Here is an 18,542-nt window from a genome sequence, read left to right on the forward strand (position 1 = left end):
CTACGCGGAGGAGAGGACAGGAATGTTCAGAGCGCAGAACCACGGCGATGGCTGCACGTCGCACCAGTACGCTTATGCATTTATTTTACATAGTGAGCATTTTTGTGACGTTTATCGGTCACATCAATGGACAGACAAGACCATGGACACAAGATAAGGTAATGCACACTTTATTATCGGTTTGTTTTATTAAGGTCATAGCCTATCTGTTATGTGTAACTTGCCCTGAAAAGACAGCCTTTTATCTGCTATCTAAATTATCTTTTAATAGCGTGTGTTATGTAGGCTATTATTGATTAAGGTTATGTGTCACCATGTGCCAGATGTTCATCTTGAAATTGAGACGTTCTTGAGAAATTGTTGACTTGGATTATTACATTTTGAATGTAAGTAATTGTAAATCCCATTCGCAATATTTGTTTGATTTTCTAATCAAACTTTTATGGCAGGTTGTGGTTTAAAAACAGTATTTGTGTTTACAGATTGCACAAGCAGTGTCATAATTACAGTATAATGTATTATTTCTTGTTTAGTTACAAAGTGTTTGATAATTCATGATATTGCAAAACATCATTATACTTTAAGGTTTGTTACACTGTTATATTATGTAAAAAAAATAGGATAAGGGACAGGCAGCTTTAATATACCTTCCACCTCAAATGGAATTGTATGCTTAGTGTATATTCTCATAAGCTTATGAGCAGTGCACATGCAGTATGGATTTCTTTAATACAATTGTCATGATATGCAGCATCTTATCAAGGTGCTTGACCATGCCAGTCGAGTGCATGCTGTTCATCTTCTCTCCTCTTTGTCTTGTTGCTATGGCAGCAGAGTCATCATCATTGATCCTCCAATTGTAGATCTTGATATTTATAGATCTAAAGTGGACCCCCTTTCAACCCTCTCTGTATTCACAATGAGATTATTACCCAAGGGAATAGATCTTGAAAAGAGGCATTGCAATGCCGGCTCTCTGCAAAGGCTTTAGGTCTCTCTTGTATCAAACCACAACAATGGTTGATATTGACATGACTGAGATATTGCTAGCCTGTTTCAACAGGTTATTTTGCAACAAAACATGTCTGTGTCCAAGACTTGAATTGTTTTGTTTATAACTTTGTTATTGCTGGTTTATCGATGGATGTTCTGTAGTCTGAATGAGTGGAGGGAGACTAATGACTATGCAGTGTTCATACCGGTGTTGACCTTTCAGTCTTTCCCCCCTAGAGAACCCAGACATGGATTTCATCAGCCAGATCAGCTCCTTAGCCACTTTACTACATGGCAATTATGCACTGAAGAATCAATCGAGTTTTGGATATTCAGAGCACAGTTTAGCCAGTCTATACGTGAGCAGGGGTTTCAAATCCTGGTATCAGTCCCACATTATTTCTTATGGATCCCGGTTCAGGCAGTTACCAGGACAACAGAGAGGATCTCTACGCAATAGCAGGTGAACTTTGAGACCAAACGAAATAGATCAATAAGCTGTTATGTCCAGTTTTTCCAGGATGGCATTTAATCTCACTTTATAGTGTGGTCGTACACGAGACCTGATTAAATATTAACATCAGCAGGCCTATCTGTAGTTTTAATATGCTTTTCTTAAAGGCTGAAAGATCTTAACCACCGTTCTTCTCTCCCCGGGAAACTGGGAATCTGTCTTTGAGAGGCAGAGTGAGTTAACAAGCACCCTTCATATTTCTGAGCTGCCTGCTAGCTTCCCATTCACAAGAATCCCACTCCACATGATACTAGCCTGCCAGTTTATTTAAAACCTTTCAATCATGTTCCATTCAACCTATCGGTTCTGATTACCTTTTTTCTGCTATAAGTGTCTTTCAGCAAAGATGCTTGAATGCCCTACAGACACAGGCATACACAATCTTGTTTTGTCCTGTCTTGTCAAACTGTAAATGAACCTATTTCAGACAAACAGTGTGTCATTATTGTGGGAGAACAAGAAAAGACTAGCTTAGTTGCAACATTTTGGGTTTTCCTGCAGAGCGTTTGAGGATTGGGTAAGCTTGGTGGGAAAAATACTGATGCCGCTTGTCTAGGTGAAAATTAGTGTTACACATAATTATACGCATTGTCTATCATTACTGGAGATGTTGAAACTGTGTAGTAATGTTTGAAATGTTGCAAGTCATGTACCGATTTGAATCTGTACTTCCGCCTTATTTCATGTCCATCCTGTTTCTCAACTTGATCACAAGAGATTTCCTTGTTCTTTTCACATTTAATGCCATGGTAACATAGTGAGTGTTCATTGTGTGAACACGCAGTGTTCAATGTTTTCAACCCATATCAGTACAGTGTGTTGGGTCGTGGTGGTATTGGTTAGTCATGGTCTTGGTTCCCCTGCATGGCTGACTTTCTGCTTGGCTGTGTGAGAGGTTGAACTAATTGTGATTAATGAGAGGGGTAATAGCTGTGGTAATAGCCAATCCATTGAGACCTTGAAGGCAGGGGATCTTACCTCCAACAAGGTATTACACTGGAACAGCTTAGCCCCTGAAGTATCGTTGTCTTGGCTCTGTTCTCATCCATTCAATCCATTTTCCCATGACAATGCATGTCTGCCATGAAGAAAACTGAAGTTTACAGTAGCTGTATTGTATTTGTCTCTCTTGTTTCTGTGGCCAGGGTAGATCGGTTGGTCATAGCTGTATTGAAATTAGGATCGCACCCCCAATTTTGATTCTCTTGTCTGTATCTTGTCTCATCTCACCTTGTCTCGTCTCAGCTCCAGCACAAGGCCAGCACCCTCAGCTCCAGTGACATCAGCAGGGTTCTGTCACACACAGACCTGACACAGATGTGGGAGAGGGACCTGAGGCCTCTGCTGGTAACACGCTACCCTAACTCGGTAGGGAGCCAGGCAGTGCAGCAGGTTAGTATGGGCATCAAGCTGGGGAGTAACTTTTTTTCTGCTATACTGTATACTGCTGAATGCCCTATTTGACTAATTTCCACCTAAAAACCAGACCCAAACTAAACTGCTTATAACATAGAAGAAACATAGAAATATGATGATCAGATGCAAAAGCAGGATGGATATGCTCAGATCATAGTTCAGAATAAAATACTACACATGACAAGAAGATAAAGTAATCAATAATCAAATTAAAGCAGAATTTCGGATCAATTATGGGCCCGTCCAGCTTAAGAGGTTAACATTGTTTGTGTAGTATAATATTTTGAAACCAACTTTCTAAATGGTAATCAGTGTTTTCCAATGCTTTATCTATGGTATAGTTCATACTGTTGTTGCATGACTACATTCAAAACACGTTTCCGTCAACAGGTTGTGGCTGACTGTGTGTAACTCCCTCTGTGTCTCCCCAGCACATCAAGAGCACCCTGGGTTCTCTGAGTGCAGGCTGGGATGTGAAGGACGACAAGTTTGAGTCAGAAACCCCTTACGGCGGCATGACCTTCAACAACATCATTGCTACCCTCAACCCCTTTGCCAAGCGCCGCCTGGTTCTGGCGTGCCACTACGACTCCAAGTACTACCCGCCCCAGTGGCACGGCCGTGAGTTCCAGGGTGCCACCGACTCGGCCGTGCCCTGTGCCATGATGCTGGAGCTGGCACGGGCGCTGGATGAGGAGCTGAAGACTCAGAAGGTGGGCCGAGGCTTCCGTCTTCTCTTTTAGGTTAACTTTAGTCTGTTAGTGTCACGGTTCCATCTGGCCGCCAGAGGGCGTCAGAGAGCGCTCCCCAGAGACTATGGACTCCCAGGTGTTTATCGCTAATTAAGGACCCATCCCTTTAAGTAGTGTGTTTTTCTGTTTGTGCTTTGTTCTTTGCTTGGAATCGCCTCTAGGTTGTTCCTTTTGATCTCTGTCTCTAGTGTTCCTGCGTTTTGTATTCTCTAGAGCTCCTTGTGTCTTCCTTTGTTATTACCTAGTAAAGTGTCCTTTACTGCATTTACTGCATTCCCTCGTCTGGTCTCCTCTCTGCACCAAGGTCCTACACCACACAACCTCACAGTTAGTGGTCGGGAACCCTGGTCACTGGACAACTACAGGGCGCGCAAAAGCTTTTGGTCCAACCCTGCACTGACACTAGATTCAGCGAATCAAGGTGTTGGTGTTTAGTTGTGTCGTTGAATCTCGTAGGTTTACTGCAAACTCAAAGTTGCATCGAGATGTATCCAAGAGATAAAGAAAGGCTTACATTTGGATTGAATCCAGGATGCTGAAAGATGCCTAGAGAGAACACACTTAGCAGTCAGTGCCTCCTCACATTACTGGCCCTGCTGGCTTGGGCGGTGGGTTGTGAGTGACAGGGGCTACCACAGGGCAGGGCCAGGGGATGTGTTTATCTGACGTCTGTGACAAAGGTCAGCCTGGGCAAACAAACTGAATACTGATCCAGAGTTGTCCTCATAAACCTGTACTTTAGCAGTAGTCAAATACATTTATATAACTTGCATAGTGACATAATGTTAGGCTATTTCTCAATATTGACCTGGGTGAAAAGACATATATATTAAGGTATTTTCATAGTAATAGTTTATTCAAACCAGTAGGTGGCAGCAATGTTGTAAAGTTTAGTCCAGTGTGCAGCGACAAGTAACGATTCCTATTTCTCTCCACCGGCCCCATGTCCGTCTCTCAGGGCTCCAGTCCAGACCTGACTCTGCAGCTGTTGTTCTTTGACGGTGAGGAGGCTCTGTTCCAGTGGACCTCCACAGACTCCCTGTACGGCTCCCGCCACCTGGCCCAGAAGATGGAGAACACCCCACACCCTCCTGGAGCCACAGACACCAACGAACTCCAGGGCATGGTGTGTACCACACATACACACACACACAAACACACACACACACAAACACACAAGCATGTAGAAACCTGTGAAATAAGCATTACGGAGAAGTTCATCATAACCATTCATCATAGCATCTACAATAGCATTATGCCAAATTAATACCATGGGATGATATGGACCAGTTACAATCACTGATGCATGCATTCATGCAGTTACAGAACACACATGCACGTACACACACTGACTCTCACACACACACACACACACACACACACACACAAACAAGCGTTACGGAGAAGTTCGTCTCAGCCATTCATCATAGCATCTACAATAGCATTATGCCAAACTAATAACTGTATGTTATCCTGTATCCTAGCTATGGAGAGATAGCGTGAGTGTTGTTAAATAAACAGAGAGCCAACCCTGTCAGCGCAGAGAGATAAAGGAAACTATCTGAAAGAGCCTCATAGTCCTGTAGTGAGGTGTGAGTGTGTGTGTGTGTGTGTGTGTGTGTGTGTGTGTGTGTGTGTGTGTGTGTGTGTGTGTGTGTGTGTGTGTTATGGAGAGAGGCCACACATGAGACATGGTGTCAGTGGGTCACTCAGTGGAACATATGATGTCATTCTACACCTGAAAGCTTTAGTGGATTTGGGTTATCTCTTGGTTGTGGAAAGACACTTTTCCATGAGATGTATTTTGCTTGGGGAATGATGGATCTTACTGACATGCTGAGATGAGATACTCTCTTTCTGCATCTTCCTCCTTATCCTTCACTTGTTCTTCTCCTTGAACTCATCCTCCCCTCTGTCTCTCCCTCTTTTCCCTCCAGGACCTGTTTGTTTTGATGGATCTAATTGGAGCTCCCAGTCCTCGCTTTGGCAACCAGTTCCCCAACACTGCCCGCTGGCTCGCCAGATTGCAGAACATTGGTGAATGCTCAGACCCTCTCTCTCTCTCTCTCTCTCTCTCTCTCTCTCAATTTCAATTAAATTCAGTTGGCTTCATTGGCATGACCAAACACATTTTTACATTGCCAAAGCATCAAAAACAGTCATAAGACAGTCGTGTCTCTCTCTCTCATTCTCACACATACTCTCTCCCTCTTGCTCTCTCTCTTTTGCTCTCTCTCTATCTTGCGCTCTCTCTCTCTCTCTCTCTCTCTCTCTCTCCCTCTCCCTCGCTCTCACTCTATCTAATTACATCTATATTAAACATGATAATCACTTGATCGGTATTAACATGACATTTTCCCTCCCCATTGTCAGAGCGCCGTCTCCATTCCATGGGCCAGCTGGAGGAGCATCCAAATGAGGTGCAGTACTTCTGGCCCAATCTGCCTGTCGGTCCAGTACAGGATGACCACATGCCATTCCTCAACAGAGGTAAAGACACACACACCCATGCACGCGCGCACACATACATACACAGACACACACAGGCATGCATGCACGCATACACACACAAACACGCAGATATACACACACGCGCACACACCCACACACCCACACACCCACACACCCACACACACCCTTACTGTCACATACTATTATGGCTTTGCTTGTCACTGTGTCGTGAGAATGCTGATGACTCATGTGTTGCTGTCATCTCTCAGGTGTGCGCATCCTCCACCTCATCCCCTCCCCCTTCCCCTCTGTCTGGCACACCTTCGATGACAACGAGCAGAACCTGGACCGGAACACCATCCAGAACCTCAACAAGATCATGCAGGTCTTCGTGCTGGAGTACCTCAACGCAAAGCCCCTAGACCCCAAGAACCCCCAAAATGCCCCCTAAATCTAGTTTCCCTAGACCTTTTAATCATGTTCTGTAATCATAGTCCTGGGGACCCACTTGGTGGGCGGCCTTTTAGCTCCAGCCCAGTAGCAACACACCTGATTCAACTCATCGACGATCTCATCATCAGTTGAATCAGATGTGATAGTACTGGGCTGGAACCAGAGCCTGCACACGGTGTGGGTCCCCAAGACCAGGACTGAAGAACACAGCTTCCTCTCTCCCTTCGATGCTCTGTCTCCAGCATTTAGCTTAGCACACAGGATCCTCTGTGTGTTTGCTTCCACAGTGCTCTCTTTATGTCTCTACATCCCCTTCTCTCTCTCTCTCTCTCTCTCTCCTTCTCCCTCTCTCTGAGGAGCTATCTTTGTGCTAATGTTAATGCCTGCGCTCCACAAGCCAGAAGGAAAAGGAGGAGGTGGAGTGCAGATAGAAGATGAGTAGCTCCCTTCTATCTTTCTATCTTGTGTATGAACAGCTATTACGTGTTGTTTCTGTTTTTATACTGGTACTCTCTCGCTCACAGGGCATTCTGGCGGCACAGTGTTTAGCAAATGACTCACAGGTAGTATCTGAGAGACCTATCTATCCCCTTGCGATCTACGCGGATTGTCATCATTTCAATATTAATTGGAGGAGATCTTTGAACAGCTGTGGCAGAGGACAGTGGCTCATGTTGGTGCATCCGATTCTAGAAATCTTGTCATTCTATATGGCCACCCTGGAGACTGAAATGTATTGAAGCCTCACTGTCTGTGTATGAATGTAGGCCTACATGACATTACCTCCTCCACTCAAAACTGCCCTGTTTGTTTTAGTATGGAAAAAAAACGGCTTATTATTGGCCTATTATCTTTGTTTGTGTTGTTAAAGTGTTTGACATCTTTAATTTCATATCCTGTAGGGTCTGATACGAATCCAATGAGGCGGAAAAACCTCCTGTGCCTAAGTTTCATAGTCCTTGTGTTTGTATTATGACGATATTAGCAACGTTTTGATATAGCTCACAGAATAATATACACTGCCAAAAATTGACTTCCTCTGTTTAAGTCTGAAATAAATGTTCATCCGAAAAATAAGAAAAGCATTCTACACACACTGTTTACCTTTGCAGGGGTTGTTTTGGTCATGGTTGGAGTATTTTGGGGAGTTAGGGTGAGAAGAAACCCGTTGACAATGTTTTCATTAGGACACTGAACATAGGTGGCCTATTGCAGGAGGAAGCGTGTGCCTCTATTGAAAACCTGTTTGCAAACAGGAAGAGGTGACTGCTCTGTGGTTTCTTCTATTCTCCTCAGTGCTCAGATTAGCTTCATGTATGTTGGGCGTTCCCTGTTCTTACCTCACCCACCACCTCATCCCCTGACATGGGGCTCTAAAGGGCCTGCTCTCCCCAGGCTTCACCCCCTGATGTGGGGCCCTAGGGCCCTGCTCTCCTCAGGCCTCTCCTCAGGCCTCCCCATGATTCATTAATCCCATCAGGACCTCCCCAGAATTCCACGTTTCCCAAATCCCCCTCGATTCCCCACACTCCCCTGGGAAGGGAATGTGGAGCAACTCCCCCACCCAGAACATTCAGACATGTTTATGATGCCTAGCAACACCACAAAACACATGCTGTGCCATGGAGGAGATTAAAAGGACGTAACTATTTTAAAGGCCCATTTGTCAAACCACCATATCTCTGCCTGTGACTTCTCCCCAAACACCAGCACGCATAGAAACACTGAATTCTTTGTGTTATTATCATATCTGAGATTTAGATGTGGTTTGTAGCCAATTATAAATTTTTCTTACATGATGGAAATACATGGTGGGATAAAAATGCATACGCATACAGCATTTCTTGTGGCTGCCCTATGCTCAGAGAGCCTGGGAGGCCTCAAATGAACAATTCAGACATTGTCATGTCCTCACATCATTAAGTGTACTACTATCCTCATTCTCTTCGAGGAGCTGTCTTTGATATACGTAACAGACTTTAATTTGCTTTGGCCTCTTTTATTCCTCACACGCTAATCATGTCTCAGCCTGTTTTACTTCACAACACTCCCACAATACTTTTGTTTACCGTGGGTGTGTGCTGCGCCCAAATTGAACTGGTATGCCATGATGTGGGTGATTACCTCCTGGATCCACCTTCTCATAATCACAGTCCTACTTTATCTTTTATACGTCATTCATTATTTATTATTATAAATAAATGAACGATCAAGAATTAAAGCGCAATTGTGTTGTGTGATGGTTCATACAGACAACTGTTAGTTCATGAGTTACGAGGTACTTGTTATAAGAAAACACACCTCTTCTCCCCCCATAATCATCTATTCAGAATATAAATCATTTTCAACATCAGATCTCTGCTTTGGCCCCATATGTTCTTCTATTTTCCTCTGTTCCCCTCCCAAATCCCCACCCTTATTAAAATCACCCAGATCAAACAGGGAACTCCCCAGCATGTAAGTATACAGGTGATTAAACAGACGGGCAGGACAAAGACACCACAACCAGCTGTAACCTCTCATGTCTTTAAAATAGTATCTGGATCTGTCGTAGGGGAGGCTGGTGGAGGCAGACATCGGAGGACGGGCTTATTGCAACGCATGGAATCATTTGATTCCATTCCATGCATTACAATGAGCCCGTCATTCGATGTCTACCTCCACCAGCCTCCACTGGATCTGTGTATACTGTTAGTAGTCCAGTCATACACTGATACATTTCAGGGGAATAGTGTGTTGTACAGGTGAGTAAAATAGCACGTCTATCTATATGATCCTTAATAAGACTCTGATGAAGGCTTTTATTGCTTAACAATATAGGCATGTTATTTTTGTATAAGTACCGTGGCCCTCTAAGAGTTTTTTAACTTGGTGTCTATGTAAACAATGTGTGAATACCACACGCTTCATACTTGGTTGGAGTCAACAACAAAACTGATATGACAACTATTCATTTGTTTGTTCACTTCCCTGAGGAACACTCGTTCCTTCCCATAATTAGACCCTGTCTGCCTATGGCTGGGTGAACTATTTCTATTCATGTTTTGGGTGTTGCCTGCCTGCCTTTTCACTTCTGTACGTTTCCAAAGTTTCCCAGGGAAATATGTAGAAGGGCTCAAGCACACAGTGGCATGCTACTACTACTACCACACCCAACTGTGTGTGACACACATAAACGCAAACATACATACACATGCGCGCGCGCACACACACACACACACACACACACACACACACACACACACACACACACTGCTTATCACAGTATATAACCTCATTAATGCAATTAGGAAACAAGTCCAATCCTATAAGACCACATAATTGGATTTCAGAAGTCTCACAGCTGTTTAAATCACAATGTGATGTCCATCTACACATTATGAACAGTTTGCAAACATACAATGAGGAATACGGCTCATCTGTGTTATATGTAATGTAAAAGCTTCCCAAACAAGACCCTTCAGTGCCTGTACTGTATAACAGGCCCAAAACAAAGGAGGATGGTGTCTACTTTTCATAACTTTATGTTGTAGGTCATCATGAAAGTGACAGAAATGCAGTACCATAGACAGTTTTGAATTAGTCATGAGGTGGTATTTCAGTTTTTTCAGTCAACAGCAGTAGGAGGCATAGCTAATATACCTGCCTTTGTTCACCTACAGTAGGTCACGACAAACACATGCAACTCGACAGCCTATGGCAGGTAAGGTATTGTATGGCAGGCGTAGGTAACAGATGGCTCCTAATACAAATTGATTCCCTTAACCTCACCCCTCTCCTGTCCCTGAAACACACCTTGCTAGCAGAGAGAGTCCACTCACCCTCCCTGCTACACAGCTGGAAGCTACAGTACAAGCTGCTCTGTAATAGTCTGCAAATTAGAGTTCAGCTCCAATTACACCTGTGCACATATCAATTTGCTGCCGGGCAATAAAATACTGGAAACCACAAACCTCTGTTTTACTGTACAATTACTTCTGCTTTCTCCTTTATTTCTTGTTTGAACATGATGGGCTTTTTTCACGGCAAACGCAACAACAGGGACACAGAGGCAGTGTGTGTACCAGTGTCAGTGCTCTCCCTCCAGGTTACAATAAACTCCTTGCTTGGATCAAATGGATATAGAGATGAATTAACACATGCACCTTTCTATTCTCCACCACCTTCAACTTACTGGCTGTGTATAGTTAACATAGTCTCGTATTCATGATGTTTAATGAAGTAAATGTGATGAAGAAATTCGAATAAAAACCATGAATGCCTGTCATATAGGAGTTATTTAACTGCCTGCAAAGTCACAGCTTGCCAACAGAGCGCACTCGTGAGTCGCAGTCATTGACAGGTCGCAATCAATAGTATGGCGATAATGATAGGAATCAAATTAGTCGGCCATGGGAGATCTTTATGTCCCAAAAATGTTTTGATTTAAGAACTAACATTTATCATAATTCAAAAGCAATATTATGTATCCATTAGTTTTTCCCAGCTGCTACACAACAGAAAAGTATAAATAAACTGTCTGAGAGCGTTATTAGTTATATAAATATATAGTTATATAAATCCTATCTTTTTCAAACTTTTGAATACCAAAATGTTATCAATTATGTTTTTCTTTTCTTTTTTTTATCAACGCTGGGTTGTCAGAGATGCTCCGCCCCGTTCGGTAGTTTCACCTCGCTTCAGTCTGGTTGAGAATGAACAGCAGAAACTGCAACTTGATCCTCCATCAGTGACGGAGCCGTGGGGGTTTAACTCCTACCTTCATCCATGCGTGTGGAACAGTTCCCACTGCGGAGTGAATACCAACTAGAGTGAAGAGGAACCAGAGAGAGAGAGAGAGAGAGAGAGAGAGAGAGAGACAGCTGTTGTAGATTGCAAAGTTGCAATGGGTGCTGTAGAATGAAGTAGAAGGTGACCATTGTATACCGATATCAGTGTTTTAGAGTATCGCGTTTTATTGTTGATTTAATTTGTTGAAAAATGCAAGCAATGGATCCAATAACGAAGTGGACACCAAAGCAAGTTGTCGACTGGATGAAAGGTAAGTTTGGACACTTCACACACAGTTCGGTTTCACGACAATTGTCTGTCTGAAACTTGAGAAACTTGAACTCAATCGCCAATAATAGCCGTTATATCTCATTCATCCCTGCGTGGTCGCTCTGTTTATCTCTAGTTTCGTTGAAACTGCCATCATGTGCCGCCAACTAGGTTCTCTGTCAAGAGAACTTTCTGAACAAAGGGACTGATATCTCTTGTTTCTCGATTGCTGATGTTTTGAAGTTTGGCCATTAAAATTAAGAGCTAACAAGTTGCAGCTGTGTGATTCTAAAGGCATTCATTCATGATTAGGTTACATATTGTTTCCGAACTTTGAAACATTGTTGCATTGTTTTTCAAGCGCAGTGTCACCGCTTCGCTCGTTGATACAAAGTGACAAGTGGTGTTGAACAACACACGTTGATAGTATGGGACCAATACATCTGAATTTGTATGACACGTTCAAATACATTTGATATCTCACCATTCATGAAATCAACAGAACAGTATTTATATTTTGAATTTGCAGAAGTGTTATTACAGTGGTTCTCAGATGTTTATGAATTGATACAATTCCCAAGAATTTGAACTTTTACCCCTCATTTTGCCTCAGGTAGGCCTGTTAATCAAAACCTGTCTGGTGCCACTAAATTCTGCTAATGTTCATCAGCAGCACTATCAGAAGTCCAGTAGATTGCATAGTAGCCAACTGGTTTGGAAAATGTCCAACTAGGCACCTGCCCTTAGAGTGAAACCTGGAATGTCGGTTATGGAAATGACATCACTTAGGAGCAATTCTTCTTTGAACTCCCTGAATCCTGTCACAACATTGGCATGCAAATAGTGGCTGCAACTAGTATGTAAGGTATCAACATACATTCCCCCTTGCTTTAAGAGACGCCACCTAAATATGCAAGATGGAAAGTATATGAAACTTTATAGCAGGCCAGATACAGGAATGTGCATCTTGTATCTTCTTAACTTTTGATAATTCAGATGAGAGGGAAATGTACAGTTATCTTCTCAAGTGATAGATCTGTCATGGGCCTGTGCCAACTTAATCAGAAGAATAATCTTGCTGTATCATAGCAAATAGTGTTTCATGATATATTTTGATGTGCTGATTTTCCAGAATAAACTCTGATTGTTATTGAACTTAAAACTTACAATGCACTCGAACTGCTGCTGAGTTGGTGAATGAAGCAAACCTAATGGCTTATGTTCAGTGCCTGTGAGTAGACAGGACTAAAAGAGCCTAAGGGATTGTAGAGGTGGGGGGTTACCCTGTGGTGGGGGGTTACCCTGTGTGCCTGTAGTGAATAGTGCCTGGTCAGTGTATGTATGTATGGAGGATTAGCTCTGTAGACAGTCCCCTGATCATCAGTCTTCTGTGTTCTCTCTGACTCAGCAGTTCTTCACTGAAGGGTCTTACCACTGGATTTGTGGAGAGCCCTGTTCAGTGGCCAGCACCTCTGCCTAAAACGACAACAAACCATTGGTACTGACATGCCATACAAACATCAGTCATGCCCTCTTTCATTGCCTACGGTTGTTTTCTTCTGGGGGATAGTGGTTGCCTTTGTTGAAATGTGTTGAATCGTTGGTTGATTTTATTGTTGATAATGAATGTATATTGTCCCTATAAGGATTATGAACTCTCTCAGTTTAAAGACTGTAGTTGTTTTTGTCTGATGACTGGATGCCCTGTGGGATATTTCTCACCTGGTTTTCAGGCTGCACCTGATGTGTCGTATTGTTTAAATGCCATGTGTTGTTTGCGTGCCACCCTAATTCGCCCCAAGGCAAAGTATACACTTTTGTAAATGAGGTGGGTGGCTTAACTATGTAACTGAACAGTTTTTGACTGTCAATATGGGCCAACATGTCACATTAATGGTAGAAACACTTTTTCGGAATGCCAGTTATGCCTTTTCTGGAATGCCTTTTCCGGAATTCCAAACCAAGAATGTTGCCATATTAGGTTCCTCTTCCTATGAAGTTGGTTATGACACGTGAAATTCACTTGAACAAAGACTGAATTTAATGTCCTTATGAAATGTACCCAATGACATAAGCACACAGGCGCACTCAAAAGGACCACACTGTAGAAGTTGATGTCAGACTCGAGTCATTTTCCAAATATAGTCTTGAGTCCATGAGTAATACTCAGGCTGAGGAGGGCTAATGCTATTCAGGGAATGTTTAGCTCAAAACTCAGCCGAATAGTTTCACACTTGCAGACATTTTCCTTTTTTTCTCCTTACTTGTCCACCTCCTACTTACTGGGGAAGTCTGCCAAGTCATACCACGCATTCCAAACATGCAAACTTGACTACTGTTGAAGTAAGAGGCTGTTATCTGATGCTGGACCACAATGAAACTCTCTGCTGACTTTAGTGTAAGACTAATAATCTACAGTACAGTGTTTTTATAGTTGTATATGTTTCTTAGAGTTTCCTTTGAGTGTACAAATCACAAAGCCTGCTGCACGTCTGTCTCAAGATTTATTTTTAAGCAATCAGTCACGATTAGAGAGTGGATGATCTAATGGCCTACATCTGTCCCAATGAGGTCACCAGGATAAAGGTGTCAAAAATAAAGGTGAGAGAGGGTCACCTCTTAGGTGTGTGTGTGTGTGTGTGTGTGTGTGTGTGTGTGTGTGTGTGTGTGTGTGTGTGTGTGTGTTGAGCCTGGCTGTGTATATACTATGTGAAAATGAATAGGATTGCCTGCAAGTGTGTACGTAGGTGTGCACATGCTTGTGTGCGGTGGCCTTGCCGTTGTAGCTCTCCAGTGTCCTTATCTTAAGAGGTGATATGGGAGGTGTTGGCATTGAGGGGCAGGATCCCTATCAGGCAATACCAGAGACTTCCCTTCCCTAACTGGTGTGTGAACAGATGCAGTACAGAGAGCTTGACCTGATTCAGCCATTCCCTGGCTCTGGCCTCTCTACCGCTGCACAGGAGAATGCCCTCCCCACTGTACTCACATACTTGCATGGCTGCGTGTTTGAACAGTCCCCACAATGAAGGCTCCATTAATCCCCAATGATAACCTGCATTGGCTGTGTGTGCACAGGCAGCAAAGGAGCAGGTGTTGAATTTATTGGATAAGGGCTTGGCTAGCAGCTAGCACCACAGAATTGCCCCCCCCCCCCTCTCTCAAGAGTGTCCCATTTGGTTCGTTGAAGAAAGCAAAGAGGGGAGGCAGATTACACCCTTGAAATCATTTAGTTAAAACTGCATCCTTTGTCATTGTTACCAGTTTCCAGTAATCCTGCCGTTCTGTTTTCTAGGTAGCTGACCCATTAGTGTTCTGTTGATGAGATCTCCATGTTTCCTTCCATAGAGAATAGTCGTTAGACTTGAGGGAAGCAGGTGTAAGAGGATTCTCCCTAGGGTGAAGAAGCAGAGAGTGACAGTAGTGGTAGTTTCGCCCTGCCGCCATTGCCCTGTCCTGTTTCTCACACCGCCGTGTCTCAAAAGATGATGTTGAAGAGGCCTCCCTCATCATTAACGGTTGATGTTTATCCATTGTTCTAGTTGCTGTGTTCAGTGTTCGAGAACATAGGATTGAACGAGAGTTGGATGAGAGGTGGTCAGAACAGTTTTATTCTGCAGAATCCAATTCAAATTTGTGACGCAAAGATTAGTTTGTTCTTTTCTTTTTTTCATTCACTTATCTACACTAGAGATGCCCTGGGAGGTGAGAGGGGGTCACCTTGTCCCCACTCCAAGTTGGACCAGGGCAGTTGTTGGCTTTTCATTCAAATCCAAATGTGCATTGCAAATCTCCCAGCTCATCTGAGCTTAGCAGTGCTGCTAGCTATTTGGCCCCAGTCTGCCCTAAGAGCATTGGCCTGTGAAACAGCAGGCTTAAGCCATGGGAAAAAACCCAACCTGAGGTGGCCCAACAGTGCAAACATGGGTCACTGCTGTGTGTGTGTCTGTGTTTGTTAAATGTTCTTGAACCACTTTTGTGTATACATAATTAGAATGTCTGGCATTCACTGTTTACTTTGACCTTTCTGTAGTAGAAACCTACAGGTGAATGACATGTAGGCTACCACGCAAGCAATACTCCAGTGACAAAAAGGGCCCTGATGTCGAGTCGGTTGAGGAAATGTATAGTTGTGTTGATGGCGCAATCAAAGCAGTATGGACTCCACTATGCTCAAACAACCACTGCATATGACAGGAATGCAGTCGGCTGCCGTTGTGTTAGCGAACCAAGCCACTGCCTCAGTGAATCAGCAATGAAAACACGCATGGATGTCCTTTTATGCACATGCGCCACCAGTTGCTTTTAAAGGATTTAAATGCCTGAGCCAAAATGACTGCTCAGCTTCCTTCGGTTTAGAACGCACAACACGCATGTCTTCTCACTAGCCCCCTGCTGCTGGCTACTTTTTTTGTGTCACGCGACACAAAAACAACACACAGTCAAAGTTGAATAAATTGTTGAGGTCAATTGAAAAATAGCCATTACTTGTCATTCTGATTCTGATTACTAGTATTACTTTTACTATTATTATAGCCATTACATCTAATGTGTATGGATGTACAAGTGCTGCAGTAAGTCCCTTTGGAGAACAAGTTCAGACAAGCCCACATTCTACCAACCACTGGTGGTCTCTAGAGATTAGATCCCTCTGGCTGGCCTGCTACAGGATTCACACAGTTTACAACAAATGCACTCTAATGTCTGGCCTGGTAGAATCAAACGACTAACCTCAAAACGATCAATTGCTATCCATCCTTGAAGGTGGTATTCCTGATGATATGAATCACCACCTGTGCTACCCATTACTATCCACCTGTATCAACAACATTGTAACGTCCATCACATTCAGGCCTGGTGATAATGTTTGTAGTTCAGTATTTCGAGGTGTTTACATTGTGGCTGCCTCTTTAGATGTGTCTCCTCTCTTGTCGACTCCCCATATTAAATTGTGCTGATGTACGTAGCAGCTGTGATGTGCCAGTATATGTTGACATACTCATCTATGGAGGGATGTCCCTAGGCTTCTCCTCACAACCCCCCCCCCCCCCCCCCCATGATGGTGGTATGAGTGGTGAGAGGATGGATGGATGAGAGAGAGAGGAGTCTGGAGTGTTCCTGTGAGGATACGAAAAACACCTGGAGGACCCAAGTGAAACCCAAATATCTCTCCTTAATTACTTAGTGTGTGTGTGCTCATGTTTGTGTGTGCTTGTGTGTGCTTGTGTGTGTGCGCACGTATGTGTGTGTGTGTGTGTGTGTGCTTGTGCTCACAAGAGTTTATATTATTTTACAATAGGGCACTAAAAAAAACAGCGGTAAGGTGACAGGACTGTGCTTCTGTTTTGCTTCTGTTTTGATTGTAATGTGTGGAAGTCACCTGTGTGTCCCAGTGGATGAGTCTGGTGAAAGTCCCACAAGGAAAGACCAGTGAAGTCATACCCCATTGAAGCTTTGGATTACTCATTTCCTTCCTCTGGAGTTCCCCATTTGCAAGTGATTGTTTTCCAGGTACAGAATTCTCTGAATAGCGATGATCAGCCCAGTATTCCTCATGCAGTATAAAGGGGTGGTTTTCTAGGCAGAGATTAAACCAAATATCTGACTAAATTGTGCATTTGAAGGGAAAGTCTATTGCTTCCTGCTTGAAAGTGCAGTGTCATGTTTTTGTGTGTTTGCATTTGTAGTGAGGCTGAAATGCTTACTGCAGTAGTCATTGACTGTGCTCTGCTATCTGTAGGATGATTGAACTGAACTGCAAATCTCATGTCAGATTTGAGCTGAATCCTCACCGAAAGCAGAGACGATCATTGAAAACCTGTCCTGAGTCTCAAACAAAACGTTTTGCTTGCCTTTTGAATCCACTTTGAATGGGTCGTACAAAAGAAGACGATAGCATGTTGTAGGTTTTGAAAGGTCAAAATATGCTTGGCTACCGTGCACCTTTTGTTTAAACAGGCAGGGGTGTTTCCCCACCCAGACAAAGAGTCTGGGGCATAGATGAGCATCATGGATGATGCAGTGTTTGCCTCCTCTGCTTTCATTGGCTCTGACGGGGAACATTGCACCTCTTTCACCTTGTTTGTTGTGCCATATTTTACCTCTGTTTACAGTCAACAGCAGCTTTCTAATGTAGGGTAATATGTCAGTATCTTGTTTAATCTGTCAGGACAGTGTTTGAGACTCATGACAGGTGCAGACAGAAACATAAACATCTCATCTAGAAATGGCCATGGGTGTGTTGTGGTGGTGAGAGGATTTGTGTGTGTGCGCGTGCGAGTCTGTGTGTGTGTCTTTTACCACGTCAAAGACAGTACAGAACAGAGATACATTTCTGAGCCTTATTTTGTGAGTGTCAGAGATCACTCTAGCAGGAGGCAGGTAGGCGATACGTAAATGCCCGGAAGACCAGGGTTGTGTGTGTGTGGGCTGGTGCGTCAGTGGCGGTGCCGTGACTGGCTGCATCGTGTCCCGTGGGTGTCACACTGCCTGGTCACGCTGTCGATCACAGATAACATCCCGCTGAAGATGACTCACCGTCAGTCCCCCCCCTCCCCCGTCACCCCCCCCCCCACACACACACACACACACACACACACCACACAGTGAAACTCATATACATACACACACACACACACACACACTCCCTGGAGACCACAGGGAGAACAGGATCAGCTCATCTCAACGCCTCGCTCTCTCTCTACTCACCCGGCTCTCTGTTCCACAGGTTCTGTGGGCTGCCGATGTGTCATATTACATCGACATGTTTGTTCTGTTTATTTCTACTGTGCAGCGTGAAACTGAAGTAGAGAGAGTTGGAGTTGGTTGTGAAATCTCAATACAAGCAGTATCATCTGTTGTTGTTGTTGTTGTGGTGTGTTGGTTGTCACTATATTATTCCCTATTTATGTGTTCGTAATGAC

At 43.6% G+C, this 18,542-nt stretch overlaps 2 protein-coding genes across 2 annotated transcripts in view; both read left to right on the forward strand.

The window, feature by feature from the left end:
* The first annotated feature begins 30 nt into the window (after positions 1 to 30).
* Positions 31 to 8,800, forward strand: qpct (glutaminyl-peptide cyclotransferase). The gene is made up of 7 exons (XM_083683704.1): positions 31 to 158; positions 2,753 to 2,899; positions 3,355 to 3,636; positions 4,634 to 4,801; positions 5,613 to 5,712; positions 6,049 to 6,165; positions 6,396 to 8,800. Exons 1-7 carry the CDS (start codon positions 48 to 50, stop codon positions 6,575 to 6,577), a joined length of 1,107 nt encoding a protein of 368 aa, XP_083539830.1. The 5' UTR covers positions 31 to 47; the 3' UTR covers positions 6,578 to 8,800.
* Positions 8,801 to 11,383: 2,583 nt separating this feature from the next.
* LOC310814107 (connector enhancer of kinase suppressor of ras 3-like) overlaps positions 11,384 to 18,542 on the forward strand; it is a 48,630-nt gene continuing 41,471 nt past the window's right edge. Inside the window, exon 1 of the mRNA XM_083683376.1 lies at positions 11,384 to 11,620. Coding sequence (XP_083539502.1) covers positions 11,560 to 11,620 — 61 coding nt within the window. The 5' untranslated portion in view covers positions 11,384 to 11,559. The remainder of the gene's footprint in view (positions 11,621 to 18,542) is intronic.

This window comes from Argentina silus (genome assembly GCF_951799395.1).
Source record: "Argentina silus genome assembly, chromosome: 13".
Lineage (NCBI taxonomy): Eukaryota > Metazoa > Chordata > Actinopteri > Argentiniformes > Argentinidae > Argentina > Argentina silus.

Excerpts from the sequence above, each read along its gene's own strand:
- qpct (XM_083683704.1), top strand. The coding sequence starts at position 48 with ATGGCTGCACGTCGCACCAGTACGCTTATGCATTTATTTTACATAGTG. Across the intron at positions 159-2,752 it reads GACCATGGACACAAGATAAG|CTCCAGCACAAGGCCAGCAC; the intron begins GTAATGCACACT and ends GTCTCGTCTCAG. Across the intron at positions 5,713-6,048 it reads CGCCAGATTGCAGAACATTG|AGCGCCGTCTCCATTCCATG; the intron begins GTGAATGCTCAG and ends CCCCATTGTCAG.